The sequence below is a fragment of the Engraulis encrasicolus genome, chromosome 1 (assembly GCF_034702125.1).
Source record: "Engraulis encrasicolus isolate BLACKSEA-1 chromosome 1, IST_EnEncr_1.0, whole genome shotgun sequence".
NCBI lineage: Eukaryota > Metazoa > Chordata > Actinopteri > Clupeiformes > Engraulidae > Engraulis > Engraulis encrasicolus.
In genome coordinates, this window is record NC_085857.1 from 51,990,962 (window position 1) to 52,016,820 (window position 25,859).

Below are 25,859 nucleotides of genomic sequence, written 5' to 3' on the forward strand. Positions count from 1 at the left end.
CCTGGTCATGGCACCATCTATATATTATTTTATAATGAACAAACATTTCATAAATACATCAGAATCAAAAGTTGCATGTATTTATTGATAGTAATTATTTTATACTCTTAACACTAATTTAGTCAAAACGCTATGTCATTGGCCTTTTGGATGGTTTCACAGTAGGTGCCTCTTGTTTGATGATTGCCCCACCCTATTTTTGATTGGATAGTCCAAATGTAAACTTATTTTGGTCACATGGTAGTAGAGCTTTACTTTTACCATAGTTTCACTGACATTCATCAGTTTAGGGAGGAGCCAGAGCCTCTGAAGCTTAGGTGTCTAACATTAGGCAGTGTCCCACATTAGGGCAATCCACCCTACCTTTTTGGCCATTTCCTGCACAGTGTACCTTTTACGGGCCCTTCTCAAAACCTAGGACAGTGTCCTTCCAAGTGTATCAGCTTTATTAGTCACACCCAGTGATTGGATACTCTTTATTAGTCACACCCAGTGATTGGATATGCTGTAGAGTTCACCAAAGAGTATCCAATCACTGGGCGTGACTAATTAGGCTGATACACTTGGAAGTACACTGTCCTAGGTTTTGAGAAAGGCCCTCACCGTATCAAACCCCGTGTGCCATCTTTGTAAAACTGAAAGCACGCACAGTTTCCGGTGTTTTCCATAAACACACTCCGGAGTTCAAGACATTTTATAGGCCTACCACTACCTCTATAGGCTACTGAGCAGGGGTCGACTGATACAGGTTTTTTAATGGCCGATGCGATACCGATATTTTTTCCATCACCCTTTGCCGATACCTGATACGGCCGATGCCAATATTGTTAAAAATGTGTTAAAAATGACAAAAATCAGTACTGTATCATTAAAAAAAAATCCTATCCCATCACCTTTTCATCACACCATAACATGAATAACAGGAAAATAACTGTCATGTACAAAGCACACTGAGCAACTAGTTTTTCATTATAGCCACCTAAAAAGGTATACATAAGGCATTAAAAATTCAAAGGACTGTGGCTTGACAGTGGTACAATATCATAGAGCTTGACTGTAAATTTGAAAAATGTTGGGGATGACCCCAAGATTATTATGGCTTTAAATATGTATGCCTATTTTTTCACCTGTATAGGTGTACTTGATTTACTAGGGTCTTTCACAAAATAAATCAAATCAACTTAATAACAAACAAAAGCCCAACATAACAAACCAAAGAAATGCAAACAAAACACATAGACAAGTAAAACCATTTTCTTATTTTCATATTATAAAATAGGCCTACATTGCAAAGAATCCCACCAGTAAAAACACCCCTGTTCAAAATGGTTTGGTCCGCCAAACGGCGGACACCCCTCGATTTTACACAGATTGGAACATTCACTTGTTGCAGAACGAGGAAGTGGCAGCATGCCGGTGGCGAGTTTGTGAAACATAGGGCGGTGTTGCGTCCGCCCGCGTTTCTCGCCTCCAATTGGCCACAGCGGCTCCCTTGTGCCTACCCTCTGATGGCTTTCATTTGACAGCAAGAATGTCAACTCGCGCTCAGGCAGGCTTGCAGAACACTTATGTACAAATAATATGGCCCATCTCTTGAAACAGATAGCCTATATGACACTAAAAGTAGGCTAACAAACAAAAAAGTATATCATTGACGATGCAGTAGACTAGGCCTACGCTTATACAAATGCCGTGTCCCATTTCATTTTATTTCATTACCTGGTTTGGCATCTCTTGAAACAGATTAAGTACCCTAGACCTAACAAACAAAAGTAGGCATAACCAACGATGCAGTGAGCTCCAGTATTTAGGGTATAGCCTACAAATGACGTTACAATTTCATTTTACATTATGCTAACTGCAGGAAACTGCAAATCCCATATCATCATGTCATTTTATTATGATTTGGCTCATCTCTTCAAACAGATGACACTAAAAGCATAAACAAAAGCAGGCCTACCCAAGAATGCAACGCAAATGACGTTTCGTACCATTTCATTTTATTCACATTATCTAAACCTCAAGGTGAAGTTGTCCACCTCCATGACACAGACATCACTGGCAAGCTACATACAGACGCGCACACACAGAATAAATTGAATCGCTGATAGTCCATTGATTGAGCCTCGATGTCATGATTTTTTTTTTTAATGCATTGTCATTAGAGCTGATGGCTACTGATGTGGGGAAAACATGTCAGAGGCGATTTCTGAGAGTGCAACAGAAGAAAATGTCAAAAGTGTCCATCTGCCTATTTAATAAAAGCCAACTCCTTTCAGGAAAAAAACATCCAGATCCCATTACTAACTAATATTTCCACATAAGTTTCATAAGACAGCTTCGCTATGATAACAACAGTGTTCGCTGGCTGTTGTTTATTACAAAACTCTAACTGCGCCCAAGTGTTTACCTCATTGAGAGCATAGCCTATATCAGGGGTGCCCAACCTTTTTTTTTTTTGAAGTTGATGGTCTACCACGATCTACCAAGTCAAATTTAAGGATGCCAGTATCAAAATTTAAGATCACCATTTATTAATCACCATTATTATGAACAAAATGTTTTTAGTAGGCTACTATGGCCATATCTTTTCAGTGTGTTTTTAAAGTGTGTTGAATAGCCTATGTTTACAAAGCAATGCTGCACTGATAGTATGCAGAGATAATTTCAGTCCTACACAAGTCATAAACAACTGAAACAATTTCAAAATGATACACATTTGGTAGGCCTATATAAAAGGCATATGTAGGCACATAGTGGTACAAATTAAAAAGGGCTCAGAAATTCACCATTTGTTATGGGTAAATAGTAGGCTAGTTAAGTTCACTTTACTATGAGAGAGAGAGAGAGAGAGAGAGAGAGAGAGAGAGAGAGAGAGAGAGAGAGAGAGAGAAGAGAGAGAGAGAGAGAGAGAGAGAGAGAGAGAGAAGAGAAAGAGAGAGAGAGGAGAGAGAGAGGAGCGAGAGGAGAGAGAGAGAGGAGAGAGAGGGAGAGGAGAGAGAGAGAGAGAGAGAGAGAGAGAGAGAGAGAGAGAGAGAGAACTCATTGGATTGGTTAACACCCCTGTTAAGAGTGACTTCTTCTATGAAGGTTTTTTTTCAGCTCTCTGGGACAGTAGCACAGCAAAGGCTTTCTATTGTGAGTTTGGCCAATCGTTTTGTCCACAACTGGAGCAAGAAACAGCACAAATTGAAGTGAATTCCATACATGTCAGCAACTAACATTTCCCTTACACGCGGCACGCGATGTAAACGCAGTTAGCGATGATGCATGCGACTAGCATGCAGAAGAAGATTCTCGCACATCGCCGCGTCATAACGCATCGTTGCGCACATGTTCTGTTACTCACCCGATGTTACATGTTTGCACACATGAACCAACTGCTATACCCTCACGGTCACTTCCTAATACTTTCCCCTCATTCTGTGTTGCCCTGGGACTAATGATCTAACCAATACAGTACCAGCAGCTTGCTACATACTCATAAACGACCATCCGGGGACTTTGCTCTTAAATTTGCGTTACGCCCCTTTATGGGTGAAAACAAACCGAATCTCATTGACTTACATGCCAAATCGGCTGAGCCTAAGTGAACACATTCCATGCTTCAGCCACTGCTGTTTGGCTATTTTATTTGAACAGCCGGCAACACAACACGTTTTCGGCATGTTGCGCGTGAACAACGCTAATCTACAGGTCCGTATCCTATGTTTATTAAACCCCAACATCACCAATTGACTTGCATGGGTTGTTTTCCCCCACAAATGGGCGTAACGCACATGGAAAACGTCACGCCTTTCATGAATATAGCCTACCTTTGAAAGACAGTATTTTCCCCTTCACATTACATGTCTCGCGATCGACTGCCACTCCCCTCGAGATCGACTGGTAGCTCGCGATCGACTGGTTGGGCACCCCTGGCCTACATGCATGCCTCTATTATCTCAGCGAGCGCGAGGACAGGATTTAGTGACCGAGTGACTTTGCAAATAACGCTGCTGTTTAAACTTACAATGTGTCATTCTCACACTGCACTAAGTTGCAAAACGTGATAAAAACCATCTTCAGGTACGGCATTTAAACATCTGTAAGTCGTGCGCGCTGTTAAATGAAAGCCAATCAGAAGGAGACATAGGGGAGCCGCTGTGGCCAATTGGAGACGAGAAACGCGGGCGGACGCAACATCGCCCTATGTTTCGCAAACTTGCATGCCGGTGACCTGATCAGTTAAATGTTAGTGTTAGTTAGTTAGTTAGTTAGTGTTTTACACAGTATTTCTAACCAAATAAACTTCTATGAATTGAAATAGCCAGTTTGCAAGTGATGTTTGTTACTCATTAGAGATCGCTAAACAGATGGAAGTTGATAAATGAATGACGCTACGAAATGCACGTTTTGGAACGCGGTGGAAATTTACACTGAAACATGCTGGAAGGCACAGAGGACTACTGTTGGAACTGTATTTTATTCTATATGAAAGCAAACATGTTGCCGTGGCACAAATGTGCCCTTTCACATTCAAGAATTCCTGTTCAAGGCTGCAGAAGATTATTGGACTGTGCGAGGACTTTATCTGTACCAGAACAATGGAATGCCCAAACACAACAGAGTTGCGTCTCCACATGGCAGGCCAAGGACTGTGTGTTCGTTGCCTGATTATCATAGACTTGCAATCGAGATTCGATCTGCAGCGCCGCCGAAGGTGTTGCGTCACTAGGAGGGCGCAGCCTGGCTAGTGTGTTCGTGTGTTTGTGTGTGTGTGTGTGTGTGTGTGAATGAATTAATCTCTATCCGGGTACGCCCCCTTTTCCCTTTAGCGGATAGAGATAATTGTTATCAGGGAAAATCCTCCAATAAATATGACTTATGGCTATTACATCGTTTAGAACGAGTGGGGAAAATGGTAGCTGACGGTTCTCCCCATCCGCTCTCCAAGCCGGTTTGAAACTTAATTAAGGATTCTCTGTGTCTTTCATTTCAGGTGTTTCATATTTACAAATGTTAAGGGTTTGAACCTAACATTTACTTGGTCCTTCAGAACCGGATCCCAAGATACCCAACGATTCCAGCACGCGAGGAGGGAACCAGGAAAGTCTGTGGCCACAGCACTAAGACCCGTTTCCGGGACTGGTCTCTCCCTCGCAGGCTGGGATCCGACGGTTGACGGGAATCTTGAAAAGACCAGAGAATCGTGAGTAGGCCTACATTTTTATTTTTATTTAAAAAGGAATGAATGAAAAAACGGTAAAATAAGAGAAGATAAAACCCTGACAATTCTAGACTCTATCAGGTAAAAAGGGAGGCCAGACTCCTCTGTGTTGTTGAACAAGTTAAAATCTGAAGACTACGTAAAGTAAAGTACGTAGTACGAGTACGAGAAACTAGTACGAGAAACTGGTTTAAATTCTGTGTTCTCTGGGTTGAGAGAAAGTGTGCGTGAAAGGATTCGTATTACCACTCGGTAATACGTTTCATACCAATACAACAAGGTCCAAATAGCGAGTCTTTGTGGAAGCCTGTATGCAAGAAGATTCCACCTGTGAGGTTGAAGTGAATCTTACCACAAACGATCGTTGATCGCTATCTTGTTGAAAAGTGTATCCAACAATAGAGGCACTGTAGGTGTTGTGACGTTGGACTAAATTCATAGAGACAAAATGGGGGGCAGTAACAGCAAAAGAAGTGAAAAGTTCCTTGCTGAAATGCAATGCAAGGACTGGAAAATCGTGCATAGAGAAAATCCTAGTGCAGTAGACTGGTTTGATGATAATGAGGAAACGGACGGGGATGTGGAAGAGGTAGACGTCGTTCTAAACTTAGACGGATTGTTTTACCAAGAAAAAATTAGACCTGAAATTACCCTTCTGGTCCAAGGGACCCCCGTACGTTTCCTCTGTGACTCTGGTGCTAAAAAAAAAAAAAAAAAAAAAAAGGCAAATGACAGCCATTTGGATTACTCACTGAGCAGTTAATGTCTCAGATAGCCTACCATATAATAATAATAATAATAATAATAATAATAATAGTAATAATAATAATAATAGTAATAATAATAATAATAATAATTGTATTTTATAACACTGTGTCATACAAGGCAAGTAATATGGATATCTGTTTGTCTGTCTGTGTGGGCCCTATTTGTTGTATGAATTGTCCTAGTGGGACACCCCACTGTGTGTGTGAGAAAGATTGTATATATGTCTGTGGAGTGTACGTGTGTATCTGTGGAGTGAGTGCCTAAATATGTCTGAGAGTTTTTTTGAGTGTTTAGTGAAGGTACTCTATTGTGTTCAGAGTTAGCTGGAGCTTGGGAGTGCACATGTTGAAACAACATTTTTAAAATAAGAATAAGCCTTTTATTTTATTCTACAATTCAACTTTGAGGTGTAGGATTTTGTCATGATTTTGTTTTTCCACACATTCTTACCCATTTATTTTTGATTAGGAGAAAACGGGGTTGTGGAGTTATGTTGTTTCTTTACTATTTTCAATTGAAAGTTAACATGTTAATGTTTAAGCCTTTAAGACACGGCATTATAAATTAGCTGTTACCAGAATGGCAATGACCAAGTCATAATGTATTACTAAAGGCCCCGTGCACTGTCATGGTAGTGTAGTGTAGTTGCAAAAGAGTTTGCTTTCATGATTTACAGTACCAAAATGTCTTTGTTTCTTCTAAAGAATAGATGAAGCTTTCTCCTTGTTCTTATTTTTTTTAAAGAACAATGGGTTTGAGATCTTGAAATAACGCAGGCGTTATTTGATGGCCCAAAGGTGCTGTGAGTAAACCTAATTTGGACCTGGTCTGAGAGTTAGGTCACATGTGCTGAACATTTCTAGAAATTTAGGTTGTCATTTTGTTTTGATTGACGTTTAACTATGACTTATTTCTTTGTTTTATTTCATCGAATTTCTTGCCTTATTATGTTCTATTTTGATGAGTTATTGATCAATGGATCATGGGTTTGGTTTAATTTTAATGAATTAATAATTTTAATTTTAATGGTTTATTTTAATGACTGGAGCACAATGTTGACTCTGATAAACTAGACTCTGAATACACAGAGGCGCTTGACAACGTCGCCCAAGCAAAGATAACAGTGTCCTATGTGTAGATGTTTACATTAGCTCGGATAGATATTAAAAGGCTCAGAGGCTCTCTCTAAGTAGCCCAAGGTCCTCTGCAGGCACCCTTATCAGACACAGCAGGCCCAACTATAAACATGCAAATTTCTGTGGCAGAGACAGAAAGACTCTTAATATTGAAACCTCCAACAGTGTATGCTAAACCACCTGTTTGTCACTGAAAAGACAATAAGACCTAAAAAAAACTGAACACCGACCTAGATAAAACAATACCAAAGCTTAAAGTTATGTTAAATATCTATCATTGTCATTAGTTTAATACTGTAAGTGTGAACATTGCTTCACATGGTGTGTGATGAGACATGTCAATGTTCTCTATTTGCTTTTAAAAGTTTGAATTTGATGACGTTGGGATCCTTATATTTTCATTTGTTTGATTTATAAACAAAGAGACAGTTGTCTCTCTGTCTTTTCATTTCAGTCGTCAACTTGCAATCAAAGTGAAAACTGATTGCCAATAAGGTTTTAGTTCCGTTACAAAATGTTTTATGTAGCCGATACATGAAGTCAATCATTTTTTGCTCTGATTTGATTTCAAATTGATCTGGCTTGAGTGTACATGAAGGAAAGTTGTTTTCCCTATATATATATATATATTTTGTGTGTTCTTTGAGGAACAGGCCCAGTGTTATGGAAACGAGCTGAAACACAGCTGATGTGAATGGAAGGAACCTAGACAATACCAATGATCGCTAGGTTAAGTGAATTTTGTTTTTAATTTGATGAGTTTCACAAGATTTTTCCAGAGTTTGTTTTGTTTCAATTGGGTAATAATTTTAGTTATAACACTTGATAAAATGACAACTGTTTATTTTTTTTCTCTTTCTTTCAAACCATGGAAAGTTTGACCTAAAAGTTAGACAAGGTCTTACCTTTATACCTTAGATAAAGGGTCTGTCCGGTTGTTTGTTTCATTTTTCTTTTAAAGTTGCGTATTTTACAATGGCAGTTGTGTTTTCTTTCTTTTTATCTCTTACATTTTGATTGGTTGATCTAGTGATCTGTATGTCTGGGTGATGACAGTGAAACTTTGGAATGGTGTGAGAAAGTAGGATTCTCAAATATTTTGGATTCTCAAATATTACTCATACTCAATTTTTTTATTTTTACAAAATACATTTTTGAATGTACTGACATTATTGGCAGGAGTTGGGCTAGGCCCCTATATCACCATGACCTCATGACAAAAGGACCGTGAGGACTGAATGCCAATATATATATTTCAGTTCTGTTACAAAGTGATTTATGCAGGCCTAACTATCATGTAAAGACAGCCAATACTATGGGTATAGTCATTTTGTACGGCATACTTAATGTTTCTTCTACATTCTATATTGGATGAACTATGTGGTCAACACCACATTTTGTCAGTTTGCGTTTATCGCCTATTCTGTAAGGAACTCTAATGTAAACGTGAGCCACAATAGTCAGATACTGACCAGAGTAATTTTCTTTTTCATAATTTTGCTCTTGATAAATTGTTGTTCCCCGGGAATGTAGAGCTATCTATTTTATTTTGATTATAGATTATGAGAGAATGGTTGGGCGGCTTTGGGTTTTGTTTTGTCTAAACTAACAAAACATGTTTTGTTTCCTCTCTATTATAATGCTCTCTAATCTGTGCACCTCCTCTAAACTAATGTCTGTGTATTTCTTTAAGCAAATGTTTGAAAAAGCCTGCCTTGATGTAGGCTATGCGAGTGATTCTCTGATTCGGCTACACTTTTAAGTCCGTGGATTTGATTTGCCAATTCCACTAACTATTAAGATTAAGCTTGGCAATTTGTTTGTTTGGCACTATGTAAACATCTAGGTCATTTAGTTGGGAAAAATACTGATAATTGACTTTTTGCTTTTGCCAAAAGCGTAGGGGAATCGTAGAATCACTCATGCACCTATGAACTGGAGGGTGTTGGAAGATGTTTACTTCTCATCATTTACTGTGCTCAAAGTCTGTTTCGGAAATTACTTAAGTCTTATTGAGTCATGTGGATGGCACATGTCTCAAACAGGAGAGATATTTTAGGATTAATCAGTGCATCAAACAAATATGTGTATAGGGCACATGTTAAATGAAACCTTGTTCTGAAACTTCACCCCTTAACCTAACCTAAAACAAACATAAGAGAGCTACAATGTGGAATCAAATTGCATCAGGGTTTGAATCATTTGTATGTTGGTGGTGTACTATAAACAAAAATGTGGACAGAATGAACAACATCCACTATAAATGTGCAGGCGCTGGGCAACAAAACTGAATTCGGGTTCAGGGCCATCCATGAACAACTGAAGGCAACCTGCCTAATGGCATTCCAATCTCGTATTGCGGTTGATATGCTTTTGGCCGATAGGAGTGTGTGCTCTATTTTTGGTTATCAATGTTGTTCCTTCATACCGAACAATACGGCAGCTGACGAAAGTCTCACCAGGGCGATAGAGGGACTGGGATCCCTCAACCAAAAAGAAAATGAGAGACCACTCCGGGGTCGATACTTCAGTGTGGGATGGTTCCTCTGACATGTTTGGCCAATACAAACAGTTGGCAGCGTCCATAATCATGTCTATTGCAATATTTGCGGCGATCCTCACGTTATGTGGATGTTGTTGTATTCTTTGTATTAGAGTGTTGTGCACCAGATTTAGTACCACTGCCATTGCACAAATGGAAGAAAAAATGTCAAACCTATATGCTCTTCTAACTAGACAGGATAGTGATGTCGATGACACTATGATGATGTTGTTGGTGGAGACCATGAGCCTCCACACCAATCTGACGATTCCATCCAGGTCCCTGATCTGTTCCCTGACCCAGGGGATTATGCTCGGGGCCTCTAAGTGTACCTATTTAAAGAAAAAATCATTTGAAGTCATCACTGGATGATGTTAATGTTTGTCTCTATATAGAATAAACAGGGGGAAATGTTGGAACTGTATTTTATTCTATATGAAAGCAAACATGTTGCCGTGGCACAAATGTGCCCTTTCACATTCAAGAATTCCTGTTCAAGGCTGCAGAAGATTACTGGACTGTGCGAGGACTTTATCTGTACCAGAACAATGGAATGCCCAAACACAACAGAGTTGCGTCTCCACATGGCAGGCCAAGGACTGTGTGTTCGTTGCCTGATTATCATAGACTTGCAATCGAGATTCGATCTGCAGCGCCGCCGAAGGTGTTGCGTCACTAGGAGGGCGCAGCCTGGCTAGTGTGTTCGTGTGTTTGTGTGTGTGTGTGTGTGTGAATGAATTAATCTCTATCCGGGTACGCCCCCTTTTCCCTTTAGCGGATAGAGATAATTGTTATCAGGGAAAATCCTCCAATAAATATGACTTATGGCTATTACATCGTTTAGAACGAGTGGGGAAAATGGTAGCTGACGGTTCTCCCCATCCGCTCTCCAAGCCGGTTTGAAACTTAATTAAGGATTCTCTGTGTCTTTCATTTCAGGTGTTTCATATTTACAAATGTTAAGGGTTTGAACCTAACATTTACATAAGAGTTATGGCAAATGGGGGTGATAAATGACCGAACAATGAACCAGGGAAATAAAAACAGTCGTTTACCCTCATTGGAAGTAAAGTAAAGAGCTGGTTGGTTGCTCAACGAGAGCTGCATTATGCAGTCTGCATGCTGGTGAGGTGAATGCTACAGAAATGTTTTACAATATTTTAATTTAGCCAGTTTGCAAGTGATGTTTGCTACCTATTAGAAGTCGCTAAAACAGATTGAAGTTGATAAATGAATGGCGGTATAAAATTTGCGTTTTGAAAGGCGGTGGAAATTAGAAACTGAAACATATGCCAGTAGACACTCAGTTACAACGTAGGTAAAGAGATGGCAAATGGTGGTGATTATTGACTGAACAATGAACCAGGGAATTAAAATCCGTACAGAAAATGGATGGAGCTGAAACATTCTCCCTTTAGCCCTATTACATGCACATGCCATGTCATTCAGTGTCCACATTGAAATAGGATGCATCTGAAAGTCTAAAACTTTGTGGCAGCCTACAAGGCTGTTTACTTTAGTCCATGAGTGGGGGAGGGGTGACGCAGCAGCGTGCATTGCGGGTCTGCCAGCAACACAGCTGCCCGTCTGTAGTCAAAATCTCGGGGTGGGCGTATCAGCCAAATCCGCATGCGTATCGGCCGATACCGATACACTTAATAAACGCAAATATCGGCCCGATATATCAGCCGGCCGATATATCGGTCGACCCTTACTACTGAGTACATAACAAATAGTTGTGTATGCTAACTGAAATAATGTTTGATTTTACTCTCTCACCATTATCTATCATCTATTGATGTTCCTAGCTGCTGATTCAACACAGAGACACAGTCATAGAGACCACGTTGGAATACATCACACTTCGTAAGGCTTTGGATGTGCAAGTCTGCATTCACCTCCAGAAGGCAGACCAGTTCATCACAGATGCAATACAGGTAACACACCTCTCGCACCATGCACTCGCACAAATTTACGCCTAGTGAATATAACCCCCCCATCCATAGTTTCCAAATTTTTTGTGGGAAACACTGCTTATGCCTACCGCCCAAATTTGGGCATAGGCCACGAACAAGTGCTCTCCATTCATCTCAGTCCTGGGCCATCGTTTCCAGTTGTCCCCATGTATAGCCAGACCTCTTCACATCCGCATCCGCAGGCCATTAGACTTTTGAATTTGCAGGACTGCTGAGGAACATTACTGTCTTAAAACATTTAAGTTAAATGTTATCCATCTATCCTTTGGACATTTTTGTGTGTGTGTGTGCGTGTGCGTGTGCGTGTGCGCGCATTTGAGAGAGAGGGGGGGGGTGTCGAGTATTATGCACTTAATCTCTGCTGCACTTTAAGTGGGATGGGGGGGCTGGGGGGGGGGTCAAGCACTGGTGTCACTTTTACCTCTTATTGCACTTTACTTGAAAACCTGCTGCTACTAAGTATTGCACCCCAAACACAATGTTGTTGCCTTTTTGACAATGACAATACATTCTTGAATCTTGAATCTAGGTCACGGCGCCAGCTGTTTCATGGCCTGCCCCTCTTCCTTTTCCCTTGTGGATTCCAGAAGAGGGCTTGTCTTGTTGTGTTTGATGCAAGTATTGATAAACAAGATCATACTATTTAATTTTATGATGGGACCACACTACAAACAATATCTTATACTCTTCTAGTGAGGCAATAAGCATCACGTCACATCTAATAAGTAAATAATTATATTTGTATATTGTGTAATGTATATTTGATATGGTAATTCTCGGGTTGTCTATTTATCTCGCCGTTATTTATTCTGAAGTTTATTTTTCTATTGTATTAGTCCTGGGATGCCAAACTCAGGCCCGGGCGGCAAATATTTTATTTGGCCCGCGAGAACATTTGACATGTATTATAGTTGGCCATACACCATAGTCTCTTTCTCTCTCTCTCTCTCTCTCTCTCTCTCTCTCTCTCTCTCTCTCTCTCTCAAGAACTTGCATGCAAGCACTGCAGGACATAAACTTTCTACAATAATACTGTGCGTGTGTGTGCACAACACATTCTCCTGTGTGTTTTCCAGACAAGGGAGGATGGTGTGCTGCAGTGTCCAGTCATTGGGATTAAAGAAGAAATGGAAGTGGACGAGACTGTTGCTGATGTGGATGCTGTCTCTGCTAAAGTTGAAGTTGAAGAAGTTCAGCTGGATGCTGCTGCTGCTGCTGCTGCTGCTGCTGCTGAAGTGGATGAGACTGCAGCTATTGCTACTGCTGATGCTTCTGCTAAAGTTGAAATTGACGAGGATTTTACTGCTGCTGCTGTTGCTGATGATGATGGATATCAGTTTTTTCAGTTTGGTATGTATGATGTTGCACACGGGTCAAAGACGTCCAAAATGAAATTGTCCTTCAGTGTAACGGATACCTTCTGCTGACTGTAACTGTAAAAAACATGACTCTTTTTATTTATTTATTTTTTACAGTGAATTGATGACAGCCTAGGCTGTCATCCGTTCACTTGAAACAATTTAGAAATCATGTTTTTTTACAGTTAAAGTCAGCAGAAGGTATCCGCGCACACACACACACACACACACACACACACACACACACACACACACACACACACACACACACACACACGTGCGATGCCTATCACACTTCTCTTTCTCTCTCACACAGACACCCACCTATTCTCACACGTGACATAGTTATGTCTCTGGACACCGTTTTCATTTTTTACTTGTGGTTAATATTTTTTGCTGGAGTTATTTTTTTTTCCAATTGAGATTCACTGGGCTTGGCTCATTTCCTGTTGAGGAAATTGAATAATAATTGTAATGATGATAATAATAATAATGACTTAGTTTTATATAGCGCCTTTCAAGTAACCCAAGGTCGCTTTACAAAATGAGATTGGGCAAGGGAATAGGGGGAGAAGAGAGGAGGGGGTAGAAGTGGAGTTGGGGGCAGCGTGGTTAGGGACCATACTGCCCTACAATATCAGAACGCAGTATCTTGAAAATGGTCGAAAATGGGTTTAGACCGGAAATTGGCTTTAAAATACCTTCTTTTTCTTGTGTTAAATTCTTTTGGTCCAACTTGGTCCCGTTTCAGAAAAAAAACGATAAAAACTGATTATACTGCGCTTTTTGGTTTTAGAAGGTTACGTCGTACTAGCCAAGAACGCAGTATAATGCGCATTATACTGCACTTCTCCATTGACACCGTGGTTTTGGTGTAGACAGTAATACCAGAGATTCTTTAAGTATAGAGATATGCCAACATAATAGGTTTCTATGGGCACCTAACATGACCAGGTTCCAGTCTGCCTAAAGGGGCGTGTCATAATGCTCCTAGCATTGAATAGAACAGTCCTCAGGTCTGCCCAGGTCTGCCTAAAGGGGGATTTCCCCCCCAATAATAGAACCCGGAAACAATTGGCCAACGGAACCTCTCTCTCTCTACTCTCTCTGGTAATACCACAACAGAACGCAGTATAATGATTTTTAATCTAAAAATAATGAGAATGTTGTTTTTTTTTTTTTGCTTTTTTCTTTTGTGCATACATTTCCACCATAAAAAAGTATAATATGGAAGTGTCATCACCACTTTACCCCCAACACAGTTGCGTGGCCAGAAAGGAAACTTTAAAGCCCTTTTTCTCAGTTTGCCATTTTGAATTATACTGCGTTCTGAAATTGTAGGGCAGCATAGGCCTCAGAGAATAAGTGTGATTTGAGGTGCTTTTTGAACGTAGCCCGTGTGGGGGCTTGGCGGATATGGAGAGGTAGACTGTTCCAAAGGGTGGGGACAGCAACACAGAAGGCTCTGACCGATTAAAACAAAAACAAAATATTTTCTATTTATTGGCCTATTTATTTATTTATTTATAAGTCGACTGGCAAGACGCTCACCCTAAAAAACATGCATACACCGAAATTCACAAACAGGACGAAGGGAATAAAAATAAAGCGGAGGAAACTGTGGCACTCTGGTTGCAATATATAATATTATGCACACACTGCCTATGATAAAATGAATGACCAGGGACGTAGCTATAGGGAGGACAAGGAGGGCATTTGCCTGTAGGCCTAGGGCCCTCCTGCAGGTGGCAGGGGTAGGGGCCCTATTATGACCTTGGCAGGTGGTATGGGGCCCCTATCTATCCATCCTGCGGCCCTGTGCACAATTGTTCTGCCAATGTGAATGACTTGGGTAACTTGACTTAGCCATTTTTGATGCAAGCAACTTGACATGGGCAAAAAGAAGCAGTTTATTTACATCTGTTAAGAGTTTTCTCTCTCTCTCTCTCTCTCTCTCTCTCTCTCTCTCTCTCTCTCTCTCTCTCTCTCTCTCTCTTCAAAGACAATGGCCATGTGTCAAAACATCATCCTTAGTCATCAGTGTCTGAGGTTTTCTTATTATGACACAATGGTTGTAGCCTTAAAATTAAGCTATACGAAAGAAATTGAGCAATTATTAATCTGGTGCTTTATTTGATGTAGTCAGAGATACGTAGAAGGCTTCTGCAGCCTATAATTTCCTATGACAGTATTTTATTTTATACATCTATCTGATGTCTCATAATGTAGACATGAAACTCTTTTGGACATTATGAGACATGAAACTCTTTTGGATCGATGTCTGTTGAGCATTATATTATTTTACACTCAGTGGTGTGTCAAATTTGAACTGCGAAAGAAGACGAAAAAAATGGTTTTATACCATGTTCTGAATGCCACGGTCATGGTGTTGGGCTGGGCAAAGTGCTATGACCAGGTTACCTCTGTCATGGGCAAGGTTGGGGGGCTGTGGGAGTTCTATGAGCATGGAGAAGAGCAGAAGTTAACCAAAGATGATAAACAAGGAGGAGACAGTTCGTGAGGAGGTACAAAGACCAAAGAAGTGCCCCACCCCTTGATGCGGAAGTGGTAGGGGAGTAAAGTTCTGCAAAAATCTCCTTTTGACCAAAATTATTAGGGCCCCCTAGGAAATTTAGTTTTTCCCTGTTTTCCGAAAACCCCAAAAATCGGACTTAGGTCGTTTTGGTAGCAAGCCGACGATATAATAGTTTCAGTATTTCTCTTGCTGTCCTTGTTTTGTCCTGTAGGTGGAGTTGACGCCCCCATAAAGCAGACAACCTCATCTGAAGACGTCCCAGTTGACGCCTCCATAAAGCAGACCTCCTCATCTGAAGACGTCCCAGTTGATGCCCCCTTAGAGCAGACCTCCTCATTTGCAGACATCAAAGCTGAACTGTTACAAGTATGTATGAGGGTGCTTCATTCAGGGTAGCACTTGACAACTGCAAAACACACACACACACACACACACACACACACACACACACGTGCATGCACGCGGGTTGTCTTACATCACTGATAGTTGTGTGCTTTGCGGGTGAGGTTGGTGGTGCATGTGCCTTGCAGAGAGGTGAGTGGTGGTGCACAAATCAGGTTGTTGCTCCTGCAGCTCTGTGACCTGAACTTGTAGTCCCAAACAGCCTGGATGCCCTGCCACAGGCTCTGTGCGTCTGTTTTTGAAGTTCTAGGTATTTGTCTGTACTTAGCATCTTTTAGAATGTTTCGGTTGTGGTTCTATAACCGGTTCCTGAACGGTGCCATTTTCGTGTTCCTATTTTATAAACACTTGGGATGGCGACATTTTTTTACAAAATCATAAGCGACCTCCGAGCCTCATTATCCGGTTGAAGTCAGTTTACGAGAAAATTGTTTTAAGTCCAAAAACGATCTACAATCTAAATTCAATCCTACATTTCGTGCTGCACGTCTTTCTCTGTCTCCGGTGAAACAGCCTTTGGCCTTAGCCTTTCTTTCAATTCCACCAAGGAACCAAATTTCGATGCCCAGTCCTAGTCTGTACTCTTTTTTTGGGGGGATGATATACAGTATGTCACAGAAGTTTGTATACCCGTCACATTTCTGCAGATTTGTAAGTATATCTTTTCATGGACAACATCAAAGAAATTTAACTTTGACACACCATGAACAGTATCTAGCCTACAACTTATATACCGTAGCCGCTTCAACTTATTGTTCACGCAAATAATTAGAATTACAGCCATCAATGTTTCAAAATACCTGGGGAGGGTGTGTAAATTGACATGGAATGACCCAATACGGAGAACAGGACAGCACTCCAAGTCTTGTGATTTATTGCCCGTCAGACGTTTCGGGGTTAACCTTCTTCAGTGTCGGGCAAACATTTCACCCAGCTAGGGTGACCACCTGCTAATAAGTCCAAGGGGGGACAAGGGGTATGCTTCGGAGGGACGATGTGGGACAGACCCTGGCGTGCGCGCGCACTCACACATAATAGTAGCGCGCCACTGAGGACTTCTCATCTCTGTTTCGTATTGCGCACTTATGCTCACATATTCTTGTTTTAAGTTCTCGTTTAGTTCGACCAACATACAGTACATGAGATTACAAGGTCACTTAAAAGCATATAAGACGTACAACAAACTGCGTTCTGCATGTGATTCTGCCTCTAAAAAACTTAACTACCATAGTGCTAGTCAAGTCAAGTCAAGTTGGTTTTATTGTCAATTTCTTTACATGCACTGGTCATACAAAGAATTTGAAATTACGTTTCTTGCTTTCCCATGCAGACATAGACTAATCTAGGTAATGACATAGACAGTATAGACATAGACAATACTCATACATGGACATAAGACAGTATGGACATAGACAGTGCTCATACAGACATGCTACACTACTACACCATTACACTGGGCCTTTAGTAATAACTGCCATGGTACTACACTAGGGTGCATTCAGGTAAATTGGGCCACTTTTCGGCAAATTCAGAAAGCCTGATGAAAGAAGGCTGAGGAAGAACATAAGTACATTACCCAGACCTACGTTTGATTGCGTAAAGTGACTCTTAATCTTCCATTTCATGATAAAAAACAAGATGATTAATGTAAAAATTATACATTTTTACAAGTTTTAGTGGCAGGTGTGTCATCCTGGATGGAAAAAAATGCATTCAGGTAAAATGGGCCACCTATTCAGGCAAAATGGGCCACCTATGCATTCCAATGGTAAAACTAAGAATTGCACAAAAGAAAAAAAAATTAGTGATGATTTTAATATTCCTACAAAGTTTTTTTGTGAGAGCCCGCACACCTCGAAGGTTTCTTTTTCAGCAGGTGCAGCTGTTCAAGGTAGGCCTACTTCAGTCTTCATTTCACACAAGGAAGAGCGCGACACTGCTTCTTCGTAGTTCACCACTTTTTTCTTTTTTCTTTGGTGCTGACATTTCGGCACTAGGCCTTCATCAGAGAGATTTTAATATTCCTCCATTTTTTTTTAGTTTTCAAAACATCTGTTTCCAAAAAGATATCACAACTTCATTAAAAGGCCTCATACAGTTGCTAAACGTAGCATACCGTTAAAATAAGTTCACAATGTTGCCTCAACTATGTTTTTCCAGATTAAAGGCACAAATTCAAACCTAAAAACATATCCGTTTTTCCAGTTTTTATCACATCTGAAAACAGTATCATCCTTATTTTATCTAGACAATTTCTTATTTTGGCAAGACTGAAAATTCACTTTCTTCTGTCACTCTCCAAATGAGGGTTTCCCCTGCCCATCAAAAAAGACTTTAAAGGGGTATGCCACTATTTTGGGGCTTAATACAGTTAAAATCGTTGCCCAGGGTTTATAAAGGAGGTTAAGTGTCTTATTTTTCAAGTTAAGCGTTGTCTTGCTTTGAGACAAGTTAAAAGAGGGAATATGTCACTAAGCTAGTGAAAGTCAATGGATCCGTGTAGCTTTGTAGCATGCTACACGGATCCATTGACTTTCACTAGCTTAGCGACACATTCCCTCTTTTAACTTGTCTTAAAGCAAGACAACGTTAAACATGAAAAATAAGACACTTTACCACCTTTATAAACCCTGGCCAACGATTTTAACTGTATTAAGCCCCAAAATAGTGGCAAACCCCTTTAAACAGATAGAGTAGTAATGTTGCAACAATTTCAGTGGTGGTTGGTCTGTAGAATTAAAGGGGACATATTTACCAAAATCACTTGTTTTCGGCTTTCCTACTGTTTTTTGGGTCACCACTGGCCTTACATACACCCCAGGCATGAAAAAAAACCTTCCAGCCGTTTTCTGTGAGTCACCAGAGGAAATTTGACACTGCATACTTTCGGCCAATAAAATTTCCCTAGAATTATGACGTAGACCCGGTGGATGCTATGGCTCTGTGTGACGTATTGGCTGTCCTGAGCCCAAACCCCTCCCACTAGTTTTCAACAACCAGCCGGGTGTGTCGGCCATTGTTGATTCATGTTAGCGGGCGAGCATCGAACTATGGCTACTATGGCTACTGGTAAAAGGAAAGGTGGTTTTGTAGGTTGTGGTAAACCACACACATCTTCGATGAAAAGGTTCCATCTACATTTGAGGAACTGCTTGGGAAGCATCTTACAGTGACCAAGTCAAACCATTTTTACACACCGGACTGCTTTGGAAATCTTGGACAGTATTAGCAGGCTATCCGGCAGATTTCTCCGATGTCTCAACTATCTGGGAAGAGTCTACAGAATGATGAAGGACCAACCTGTGAGTATTTTCAAACGTGTTTGTCTATCTAGGCTACTTTAGTAGCTGTGGAACCTCTATGGCTGCATGTTTGGTGGTAGGCTAACATGCTACTAGTAGCATTACGCCAATCCACGTTTTCCCCTTGTTATGTAGCCATTATCTTACTTTGAAGACAATAGCCCAAAAGTGAATGCAACCCTGGTTTTGGTCTGGTTTGACATGAAATGACCCTACTAACGGACGCTACATTTGCAAGTGTTATGCGCAGTGTCTTGTAGCCCAGCATCACAAGTCCCCCGTGTTCAGGGGGGTCTGATATTGATGGTTAGCTACGAGGCAGGTAAATCTGAGACAACTCGTGAATCATGGACACTAAATTAGATGGCATCAAAATTAGGATAAGCACCTAAACCAAAATGATCGCCAAGACATCCAATTCTGCCCATCTCCTAAAGCCCAAGCAGTAAAACACGTTTTCTGAACCAATTGACATGTTTTTTAACGGTGTCATTTAGGTGTTGAATAAAACCAATGTGTCAAACACGTTTGTGGAACGTTTTCTTTGACACATTTGCAAAAACACCTTTTAAAAACGTTCAATACACGTTTAGGTTTAGTGTCAAATGACACCTGAAAATACCAACGCATCTGACACTGAATTCGAAATCACAGATTTGGTGTCAAAAGACACGTTATTAAAAACACAGTTCTGACACAAAATTCGAATGTACAGATTTGGCGTCAAAAGACATGTTTTTAAAAACACAGATCTGACACCAACATCGAACGTACAGATTTGGTGTCAAAAGACACGTTTTGAAAAACACTGCTCTAGCACCAAATTCCAAATCCCACCTGACTTGATACCGCCACCCTCTTGATTTCTCGATAAAGTTGGAGTATTCGATCCTTCAGCTGTCATATATTCACCTTCTTTCACTTTCCCTGCATCCTTTACTACCAACTATCAACCCTTAAGGTTCTCTTCTTGAAATGTTTTCTCATCCATATTGCGCCCAAGAGTAGAACAGAAGTGAAAAGCAAGTTGCATTACATCATATAGGGCTGTGAATGAAACAATATTCCTTCAACTCTATAGAGTTGCTTTCATTGTGCCGTAATTGCATAGTGAAATATGTGAATAAAAGAATACATCCAAGTTAAGCAGTGAACACATTGAGCCAGTGAATGAATGAATGAATCAAGAAGTGCATAAGAACTTTATTCAGGAATGATGTAGTCCATATGGCCATGGATAAGTAGAAGTATTAATATTTCATAAATTGGTGAATGAATAACTTAGTGAGTATCTGCCCAATAGGATGGGCATAAATAAACAAACAATTAGATACATAAACAGGAATCGCAGATTCAAAAAAAAAAAAATTAAATAAAAATGGTTACAGTCAATAAACTAACTGCATACAAAGTGTTGACGTTTAAATCTGTAGCTACATTCAGGCATGCAAACAGGTCAGGGGTGAAAAAGGTGACAAGAGCGCAGCGCAGTGCATTGCATGCGCGCACGAACGCAGGTGCATGCGCGAACGCAGGTGCACGCGTGTATGTTGTGCGCAGTGGATGGTCTTGTATAACAGTCTAAGACTAGGGAGGGAAAAGATTTAGCTAAAAACGTCATAAAATTGTGAATTTTGACTATACTGTAGCAACCAGGGGACAGTGAAGATGAGAACTGCCAATCAACTATGTTACTCCAGCTGTCATGGATGGATGGATGGATGGATAGAATAGGTTTTTAAATTACATCACGATAGAGCAGTGGTTCCAGTGTTGCCAATTTAGCGACTAGATTTAATGACTTTTGGCCACCTCTGCCGACAAAAAAAAATCATCTAGCGACTTTCAAGCTCAATCTGGCCGAATCTAGCGACCATTTCGCTTGTCTTGTGAGAGGCAAATCCATAGAGGTATTTTCTACCTCTATGGGCAAATCAGTGTCCCTCCCCACGACACCACACAATGCATTTCCAGTGGCGGGTAGAGACAGACGTGACACATGATGCACCAGTGTGGCAGCTTTTGTGATACGCACAGGAATTCTCATGCACGTACATCTGCTTGTATGAGACTACGGCAAGCGATATGGGACAAAGATATGGCAGGAACCGAATGTCAACATAAACCGAGATTACACAATCTTCGATTAGGTCACCAAATGTTTTGGGACTGTCATTTAATTTATGTTAATGCCTACACTTTGGAATTAGATCAGAGTCTTGTTGTTACACAGGTATATTTGATTTACCTAAACTGTAGCCTACCCTGTACTTAACTTTACTCGGGTCTACCCTACTATGACAAATTTAAATGAGCACTAGCAGGCTGGCCGCACCGACCGCAGTGAATCTCGGGCACATGGCGACAAAAAAACTCATCTAGCGCCTTTAGCGACTTTTTGGTGCATGTGGCGACTTTTTAAAACGTGCATTTTCAGTGACAAATGAATCGTTTTTCCACATAATTCTGACTCTGCGCCGCCGTCAGAAGCGTTTCCCACGGTTAAGCGGGGCTGCAGATAAGCTCTGATCTCCAAAAAGTAGCTAGCACCATTTGTACTGTGNACGTAGGCATGTGGGCACGTTTTCTGTAGATCAGCGCGCCGTGCGTGACATTGTGACGTCATACGTAACGTCATGACGTCATCTAGCGACTTCTAGCGACTTTTCAGCAAGCCCATAGCGACTTTGGCTGATTTTCTTTTGGCAACACTGAGTGGTTCTCATCGCAAGTTTCCCCAACACCCCATTGACCTCATCAAAACCCTTAGTAGGCCCATTAAAAAATAAAATGGGCCTAAATGCCCCCCAACCCATCCTCTCAGCAGTCTCCTTCTTAACACCCCCTCAACACTTACCTAGTTGTGATCTCATTTGCACATTTAATCATTATTTCAGACAAATTGCAATACAAAAAAATATTTGTCATTGTTTGAATTAGCTACTGACATTTTACAGAAACTACTCAAATTTTAGTCCATTCACCTAGTATCTCATATTGTCTCCCTGTAGAAAAATGAGTTGAAAAGCTCCAACTTTGACCTTGAAAAAAGGTATGGTCCACTCGATTTTTTTAATGACATTTATATAGTGATAACACAAAAACTTGGAATGATAAGGCCTGCCATTTGAAATATGTGAATAGGACAGGCAATTGAAACTATAGCATGTCATTGGTTACGAGTTAGGACCCAAGGAGCATGGTGAATGAGTGACAATAGGATGCAAACATAAACACTAATATAAAGTGGACCTGTTAGACATTGATAAAGCGTCACACATCCAACCCTGCTATTGGAGGTAATGGCTGCGCCACACAAGGCTGTCATACAGAATACACTGAACCATTCAGACGGCATACGATAACTGTAGGGGGAAAAAAACCTGTACACAAAATTGAGAACACACTACATACTCTACACACTAAGTGAAAGTACTTATCTTCTCCAACACCTCTACAAATACGCTTCCAACTTCTGTGAGTAGATCACTGAGCTCATTTGTTGTATCTGTGATTAAGTCAAGGTCTGACGGTTTAGAGGTGCCACATGTTAGTGTCACAGGAAACAGATGGAAGGATTTGGTCTGTGGCTGATAGGATGCATATTGAAATTGGCAGAAGATATCCTTTAACGCATTGAGTACCGACGACGTAATAATACGTTTTCCACGCCCATGCGTTGTATACCAAAACGTACAAATAAGTTTTTGCATTTAAATATCATATTTTGAATCTACACCCTTCAATGGACAATATATGTGATTTTGGGAGCTCTGTGACGGACATAAATGACAACATTTGCAGTCAAAAGTTTGTGTTATGATTTGGACATTTTAATTTATCTTACCAAGATGTTTGGATGCCAACCCATGTCGCCTATCTGTAATAGGCTCCTAATGATCGCGCTGCCTGCATTGATGCTACGGCTCTGCATTTGATTTTGTCGCTAAATGATCCTGCAATGATGGTCTTTTACTCTCTCTGTACCCCTTCACTTGTGGTATGGTAGCTACAGGAAGGGCTGTAGCAACCCAGTGTGAGTAGGCTGCCGGATGGTGAATCGTGCTATGTTGTTGTTTACCTAGTACGGTCGGTGCCCACGCTGTAACGTGTTGTGTCTGACTTCATGCAATAGGTTAACACAGAGACCATTGTATATTGTGCCTGGAGTATCTTGAACTTTCTGGACTTGCTACCTAGACCTTTACCAGATCCTTGGATCCAAATGGCACCCGAGCTGTGATTGGAGTAATGTGCTCCGATTTGGAAGTTTGGTCGCCAACCAGATAAGTTTGTTTGATTATTCGCCCCCATGTTGAACTTTCTGTGTCTTCCTGTATGTGAGAAGCCAGAAGCTAGCATAGATGGCTAAATATCATATGGATCGGATGGGCTACATCTAAGCATCATATCATTTGGATTTGTTGTCAATGTTAGGCTATTATTTCGGGAGTCATCGGGAACTATTTTAGCAAATGTTTCACCCTCTGCATGTGTGCAAAGAGTTTGTGTTCAGTCCGCGTGAAAAACAAGGATTTCGAAGGACATTGATTGCCGATGTCGTGGTGGGACAGAGCAGGAGGTGTGCTGCCGTATTCATGAGTCGTGCTATGTTGTTGTTTCCCTAGTACGATCGGTGCCCACACTGTAATGTGTATTGTGTCTGACTTCACGCAATAGGTAAACACAGTGACCATTGTATATCGTGCCTGGAGTATCTTGAACTTTCTGGACTTGCTACCTAGACCTTTACCAGATCCTTGGATCCAAATGGCACCCGAACTGTAATTGGAGTAATGCGCTCCGATTTGGAAGTTTGATCGCCAACCAGATAAGTTTATTTGATTATTCGCTCCCATGTTGAACTTTCTGTGTCTTCCTGTATGTGAAAAGCCAGAAGCTAGCATAGATGGCTACATATGGATCGTATGGGCTACATCTAAGCAGCATATCATTGGGATTTGTTGTCAATGTTGGGCTACTATTTCGGGAGTCATCGGGAACTATTTTAGCAAATGTCCCACCTTCTGCGTGTGTGCAAAGAGTTTGTGTTCAATCTATGTGAAAAACGTGGATTTCGAAGGGCATTGATTGCCGATGTCGTAGTGGGACAGAGCAGGAGGTGTGTCTTGACGAGCAGGAAGATGCGTGTCAGAGCTAACCTTGCACCAAATTGTGATTAAAACCAACTCGTCCCGTTTCAACTCCCAACCTCCATATCTCTAATCCAGCACATTTGACTACGCTCACGCAGGGACTGACACCATCCACGCCCCAGATTCCAGTCGCTGCTGCCCAACTCCCGCCACCTCAGGAGAAACTTGATGTGCAGCCGGTGTCATCTGGACCACAGCACCAGTTTGTACTGCCGCTGAATCGGGTGGGACAGGCTCCAGTGTTGCGCCCAGGCCCTCAGCCCAAAAAACGCCCAATTACCCCTGCCCCACTCATTGCCCCAGCCACTGCCCCACCACCTGTTCCAGCTGGCCTGACCTTCCTCGTGTCAGCTCCTGGGATGCCTAAGACACTCCTCCAACTCCCAGCCATGATGGTGCCTGCACCTCCTGCACCTGTGATGCAGCTCCCAGCCAGGCCTGTCGCTGCACCAGCCACAGCCCCCACTGCCCTACTGTTACCTGCACCGACGGCTCCTGGACCTGCCGTGATCCTACCCAGGCCTGTTGCTGGAACAGCCCCATTGCTACCTGCGCCACCGGCTCCTGGACCTGCCAAGCTCCTAGCCAGGCCTGTTGCTCCACCAGCCATGCCCCCCCCAGCCCCACTGCCACCTGCTCCTGGACCTGTCATGATCCTACCCAGGCCTGTTGCTGGCACAGCCCCATTGCCACCTGCACCTCCTGCTCCACAGCCCTCCATTTCCCGCTTCACGCAGAGGAACAGGCGGAAGAGGGCAGCCGAAGAGAAAAGTGGTGTGGTGAAAAGGAAGTATGTAAGGGCTGTGACATACAATATATGTTCTCTATGTGGGCAGCCTAAAAATGCAGAGTTTGGGCATAGTCGGACTTCGAGTGCCACTTTTTGTTCACGTGCCTCAGGTGGCAAATCTGTTGAAGATTGGTTGGCAGAACAGAAAGGAAAAAAGTAATGTTGCAGTTCTATTGCACTGTAAATATTAAGTGTGTGTGTGTGTGTGTGTGTGTGTGTGTGTGTGTGTGTGTGTGTGTGTGTGTGTGTGTGTGTGTGTGTGTGTGTGTGTGTGTGTGTGTGTGAGAGGGTCTATGTGAAGAGAAGGAGGCATGTTTTAATGCAAACTGTGTGTGTCCACTGTACATTCACTGTGTACATATTGTTTGTATGCACATTATTATTGTTGCACATTATTATTGTGTATTATTTACTTACTACAGCCACAATCACACACCGCCACTGTCTCACTCTTTGGCCTGTGCTGTGCTTCATCCCAGGACAGTCTCCTTCATGTTTCTCCACGTCCATCCACTTTACCACTTGAACTGTTTTAATTCATCTTGTTGTGTAGTTGCATGTGAATGACTGTGTGTGTGTGTGTGTGTGTATTTTTTGAGCACATCTTACCATGTAAATAGTACTTCACCACTTTAACGGTTTTAATGCATCTTGTTGTGTAGTTGCATGTGAATGACTGTGTGT

General features: G+C 41.5%; 1 protein-coding gene across 1 annotated transcript; it reads left to right on the forward strand.

Moving 5' to 3' along the window:
- The first annotated feature begins 10,889 nt into the window (after positions 1–10,889).
- LOC134458163 (uncharacterized) lies at positions 10,890–25,383 on the forward strand. Its single transcript, XM_063210322.1, has 5 exons — positions 10,890–10,895; positions 11,464–11,592; positions 12,708–12,981; positions 15,737–15,891; positions 24,484–25,383. Exons 1-5 carry the CDS (start codon positions 10,890–10,892, stop codon positions 25,333–25,335), a joined length of 1,416 nt encoding a protein of 471 aa, XP_063066392.1. The 3' UTR covers positions 25,336–25,383.
- The last annotated feature ends 476 nt before the right edge of the window (positions 25,384–25,859 follow it).

Excerpts from the sequence above, each read along its gene's own strand:
- LOC134458163 (XM_063210322.1), top strand. Across the intron at positions 12,982-15,736 it reads ATATCAGTTTTTTCAGTTTG|GTGGAGTTGACGCCCCCATA; the intron begins GTATGTATGATG and ends TTTGTCCTGTAG. Across the intron at positions 15,892-24,483 it reads TCAAAGCTGAACTGTTACAA|GGACTGACACCATCCACGCC; the intron begins GTATGTATGAGG and ends ACGCTCACGCAG.